Consider the following 5,753-nt stretch of genomic DNA (forward strand, 5'->3'; position numbering starts at 1 on the left):
GAGCACCAGACCTCAGCTGCCTACAGTAACTGCTCACGGATGCTGCCTTATCTGTATTCTGAACCCCGTCAGGAAGAGCCGGGGGCTCCAGCAAGGTCGTGGTGACAAACGCAAATGTGCCTTTGCCATCCTTAAGGACCCGCTAAGTACCCAACGCCCATCAGCCGTGGGAACTGAGCCCGGCTTCAAAGAGCAGCTTCTCAAGGGGGCGGATGAAAAGGTGCAGAGAAGGGAATGAAGGCAGGACCACTGACCGTGTCGAGGAGAGCGGAGGGCTCCGGCTGCGAGTCCTTGGGCGCGGGGCCGGGCGGCGGCGGAGGGAAGTTGGGGCTGAAAACCATGAGGTCGCTCTTGGCCGCGCCGTCCGCCACGCACAGGCTGCGGCTGTGGCGCTGCGAGTACGACCAGCTGCCCACTTCGCTGGCGCACACGAGCGTCGTGGGCCCGGGCCCCGAGAGCACGGCCGCCCGCGGCGCCCAGCGCGACGCCCCGTACAGCACCACGGCCAGCAGGAACAGGCTCGACACCGCGCAGATGGCCACCACCAGCCACACGTTGGTCGCCGCGCTCGCCGCGCCGGGGCCGAGCTCCACGCCCACTGCCGACCGCGACACCGACGACGACGACGACGACGACGAGGATCCCGCGGCCAGCGCCGCCTCGGCGGCCTCGAGCAGCGACACGCTGAGCGTGGCCGTGGCCGAGCGCGCCGGCTCGCCGTGGTCGCGCACGACGATCAGCAGCCTCTGGCGAGGCCCGTCCGCCTCGTCCAGCGCCCGCGCCGTGCTCACCTCGCCGCTGTAGAGCCCCACGCGGAACGGGCCCTTGCCCCGCGGCTCCCACAGCTCGTAGCGCAGCCACGCGTTGTAGCCCGAGTCGGCGTCCACGGCGCGGATCTTCGCCACCACCTGCCCCGCCGGCGCCCCCCACGCCGCCCACGCCCACAGCGTGCCCGACTCCGAGCCCCAGCCCGCCCCCGCCGCCGCCTCGGCCGCCGCGGCGCCCGCCTCCGCTGCCGAGCCCGCGGGCGGCAGCAGCGCCGGCGCGTTGTCGTTCTCGTCCAGCACGAAGAGCTGCACCGTGGCGTTGCCGCACAGCGGCGGCTCCCCCGCGTCCACCGCGCGCACCTCGAACTGCAGCACCTGCAGCTCCTCGTAGTCCAGGGGCTGCAGCGCCCACAGGCGCCCGCTCTCCGCGTCCACCGACACGTAGCTCGACGCCGACCGCCACCCGCCGCCCCCCGACGACGACGAAGACGACGACGACGACGACGACGCCGCGGCCCCGCCGCCGCCCACGCCGCCCTCCCACACCGAGTAGCTGACGCGCCCGTTGCCCGCCTCGTCCGGGTCCCGCGCCCACAGCCGCGCCAGCTCCGCGCCCGCCGCGTTGTTCTCCCGCGCCAGCACCGTGTACACGGCCTGCGCGAACGCGGGCGCGTTGTCGTTCACGTCCGACACCGGCACCCGCAGCCCGCGGCTGGCGCGCAGCGCCGGCGCCCCGCCGTCCTCCGCACGCACCTCCACCTCGTACTCCGACACCCGCTCCCGGTCCAGCGCCTCGCGCAGCACCAGCGAGTACGAGCCCGCGAACGTCGCCTCCAGACCGAACGGCGACGCCGGCCACACCCAGCACCGCACGCGCCCGTTCTCCCCCGAGTCCCGGTCCGACACGCTCAGCAGGGCCACCACCGTCCCCACCGACGCGTCCTCCGGCACCGGCACCGACAGCGACGTCACCCACACCTCCGGCGCGTTGTCGTTCACGTCCACCACCTCCAGCACCACCTTGCAGTGACCCGACAGCGGGGGCGTTCCCTTATCTGTTGCCTTGACATTTAGGTCGTATAAATTAACTTCCTCAAAGTCCAGTGCGCCCGTTAGTCTGATCTCCCCAGTGTTCGCATCTATGCTGAATAAATCTGAGGCACGGGGAGGAACAATAGTATCGATTTCATATTTCACATCTCTGTTAGTTCCTTCATCCAGGTCCGTGGCGGTCATCCGTGCCACTATCGTATCTTCAATGGCATCCTCGGACAAATATACATTATACACCGACTGGTTGAATTGGGGCGCGTTGTCATTCGCATCCAGCACCGAAATCACCAGCTCCATGGTCCCTGTCAGAGACGGTCGGCCACCATCAGTCGCTGTCAACACCAATCGGTGAACGGGAATCGTCTCGCGGTCCAGAGATTTACTGAGCACCAGAAAAAGGGACTTACTGCGAGAGTTACTGTTTTCTTCTTCTATTGTAAAATGCTCGCTGGGGCTGAGTGTGTAGGAGAGCTGCGCGTTCGCTCCGATATCCGCATCCGACGCGCCCTCCAGCGGGAAACGAGACCCCAGCACAGACGATTCCGCGATGCTGAGGTTTTTTCGGGCGGCGGGGAAGATGGGGGCATTGTCGTTGATGTCGGTGACCTCCAGCTCCACATGGAAGACGCGCAGCGGCCGCTCCAGCAGCACCTCCAGGCGCAGCGCGCACGGCGCGCTCTTGCCGCACAGCTCCTCCCGGTCGAGCCGCGAGCTCACCAGCAGCGCGCCGCTCGCCCCGCTCACCTCCACGCTCGCCCGCCGGCCCGGCGCCACCAGCCGCAGCCGCCGCGCCTCCGCCTCGCCCGCCTCCAGGCCCAGGTCCTGCGCCAGACGGCCCACCACCGTGCCGGCCTTGGCTTCCTCCGGCACCGAGTAGCGCACCTGCCCGCCCGCCAGCGCCCAGGCCGCCTGCAGCACCAGCACCCGCATCACCGCACACCAGCGCTCGCCCATCGCCGCCGCCGCTCTGGCCGCCGCTCTGGCTGCCGGCCCCGGCCCGGGCCCCGCACGGCTCCCCGCCGCCGCCCGGACGCACCGGCTCTGCTGCCCGGCCCGCGCCGCCCCCCCGCGCTCACAGCCGGGCTCTCCGCCGCACCGGGGCGGAGCCGCCCACACGCCGTTCCTGAGCCTGCAGCGACACCGTGCGCTGCTCCGCCGCCTCACACGCTCCGCCGCAGCGCCTCTGCCTCCGCTCCGTTAAGGCAATCCCCTCTGTCGTCTGCTCCTCTCTGCTCCTCCTCTTTTCCTTATCTCCTTTTCTTTATCGAGTGCTATTTGCTTGCATAGGTTCATTTCTTTCCCTCATCTTCTCCTTCCTTTCTTCCTTCCGTTTTTTTTTTCTCTGGTTTTCATCGGTTTGCATTTCCCTTCCCTTCCCTACTCTTTCCTTCATAGTCTTCCTTTTCTTTTCTGTTGCATCTCCTGTTCGCTGACCTTTTCATTTATTGCCCTGCCCTAATCTATAAGCCTTCTTCACTTCCTTTCCAATCTTTGCTTTCTTCTTCCACCCCCGCCAGCAATTTTCCAGTTGCCTCCTGCAACGTATCCGAGACCATTAAAGTCGGAGCGATAATTATCACCGCTAATTATGGTATATCCGAGCCGGGGCACGGTACTTCAACTCTCCTCTACACATAAGGTACGTGCCTGCTGATCAGGTCCTTAATCTTCCTTATTTTTTCTTCCCTTTCCTTGTTTCTTTGTTACTTCTTTGCTCACTTTCTGTCTTATTTTGTACTTGTATAGTCGCCTTCTTTGATAGATCCTTTTCTCCTTAAGTTTCTTCTGCTATTGCTTCTCTTCTTTTTTCTCTCTTTCCCTTCTATTTCCTGGTTCTCTTTCCCCATGCCTTCTTCATGCTCTTAACCGTCATATTTTTACATCCTTCTTCTCATTTTCTTTCTTTATTTCTTATGTGCTTCTATTCCCTTTCCTAATATTCTTTCCAAATGTTTATATATAACTCTCAATGCATATGTCCTTTGGAAAAAGGTCTCATTCCTCTTCCTTGCAACGATTGCTTCCATTGCTTATTTTATTCCACTTCTTCTTTGTTCTTTTTCTTTTCCTGTCTCATCTTGTTTCCTTGCTTTTTCTTTCTCTCCTCGTTGTGCAGTCTTTCCCTCCCCTTGTCTCTTGCTGCCTTTCGTGTGTCTTCTATTGTTTTTTCTTCCCCTTTAAGGAAATCTTTTAAAAACAGCTACACCACCACGTCATGAAGCACAGCCATTCCCTCTAGCAAAAGGGCACTCCCCTTCCACCTCCCATTCCTCATGACAGGAAAGAGCCTTCTTGCTTTCCTTCCCTGCCATGCACCTGCAGCTTCCTCTCCCTTCAGGATCCAATCCCCGTTTGGAGCCTTCATTCGTCTCAAGGACCCAAGAAATAAATCCACAAAGCAATCGTATAGTAGAGAACAGCTTTGTTACATCAGAGAAGAGTCCACCCCTGCAGACATCTAATGCAAAAAAGCTCCAGAGTCTAAGTGACCCAAGGAAGTCTCTCCTTTGCAAAATCAAGCCCATCAGAGCCCAGCATGATAATCATCCAAGAACAATGCAAAATAAAGCATGATGACACCACATTCCTCATTTACCTGGATGGAGATCAATTCTGCCTGACTCATTTTTCACCTGCAGAGCTATTACAAAATTCCCCACGGCATTGACACTGAAAGCATCCTCTGCATGCCCAGCACATCTACTCCCAGAAAAGCATTAAGGTCACTTCTCCATCTGCCTTTGCTTCCCCCTTCTCACCCTGTGCCAGGAAGCAGCAGGATCAAATGAGAGCACATAATGTGCTCCAAACCTACAGGAATTTCAATTCAGGCAATATTTAGTCAATCCAACGTGAAGATACCACAGCTAAACAGGAGATGCCTTGAGAGGCTGCCTGGAACAGAGGCTGGCTGGAGTTAAAGGAATAAAGTAGGTATTTATTGAAAGGCCTTCACAGGATACACCTTGGGCAGTACACGAGCCTGGCCGAGGCTACAACCCAAGATGGTGACAAGTTTTCACACTTTTCTAAGTTTTGGTGCATTTACATCTTGGGGTTGATTGTCCAATTACAGCTCCAGGTTATGAAGTCCCATCCTCCCAGACTGCTCTCATCAATTAACTGTTCTTTACACTTTTTGGGCCTGAAGCTGCAATGGTGTCCTTGGTTCTCAGGAGGGAAAAAAAATTGTTTTGTGTGACTGAACTGTGAGCAGAACTTGTTAACATTTTATATAAAGTACAGAGTTATATATTAATGTAGTACAGAATCTGGAATATATGGAAAATGCAGGAAAGAATCTGGAAAATATGGAAAATATATCAGCAAAGCTAAAACTTAAGGCATCACAGGAACCAAAGTACACCTGTCTCTCACATACAGCCTCTTGCATCACTGCTTGCTCCTTCAGAAAAAGAAACTCCAGGACCAGGAATACTTGTTTAAAGAACAGTGTCCCTTAATGCCAGCTAGAAGACCAAGACCAGGGAGATGACTGATGCCATGTCCCAAGAAAGGCTGGCAGAATGACACAAATTTCCAAAAGTCTTCTCTTTCACCAAGACAATTCCACATCAAAGACAAGTGATTAAAGGCATGGACGGCAAGTCACTTCACAAGCTGTAATATCACAGGGAACAACAGAAGGCAAGAATACAGAGAACTGCAGGAGGTCCTGAGAGGATCCCAGAAGAGCAGCACTACGTGGTGGCTATTTCCTCAAGGCTTTCTATTGGCATCCTCTGTCACAAGGCATGGGAAATGAGATCTCCACAGCCAAACAGACATTCTCCAGTTCCTCCACAGTGATGCAGGCCGTGTTCTACTCAGCATGTGAACTTCCCTGGGGCAACACTCCTCCCCACTCCAATTCACCCTCCCCAGCACACAGGCCCAGCCCTTATTTAGTGCCAAGCACAGGATCACTGCCAA

General features: G+C 57.4%; 1 protein-coding gene across 1 annotated transcript; it reads right to left on the reverse strand.

The window, feature by feature from the left end:
* Nucleotides 1–200: 200 nt before the first annotated feature.
* Nucleotides 201–2,774, reverse strand: LOC137483341 (protocadherin alpha-8-like). The gene has a single exon (XM_068206330.1). It carries the CDS (start codon nt 2,772–2,774, stop codon nt 201–203), a length of 2,574 nt encoding a protein of 857 aa, XP_068062431.1.
* Between the last annotated feature and the right edge of the window lie 2,979 nt (nt 2,775–5,753).

Source organism: Anomalospiza imberbis, chromosome 15 (assembly GCF_031753505.1).
Source record: "Anomalospiza imberbis isolate Cuckoo-Finch-1a 21T00152 chromosome 15, ASM3175350v1, whole genome shotgun sequence".
NCBI classification, from domain to species: domain Eukaryota; kingdom Metazoa; phylum Chordata; class Aves; order Passeriformes; family Viduidae; genus Anomalospiza; species Anomalospiza imberbis.

Excerpts from the sequence above, each read along its gene's own strand:
- LOC137483341 (XM_068206330.1), bottom strand. The coding sequence starts at position 2,774 with ATGGGCGAGCGCTGGTGTGCGGTGATGCGGGTGCTGGTGCTGCAGGCG.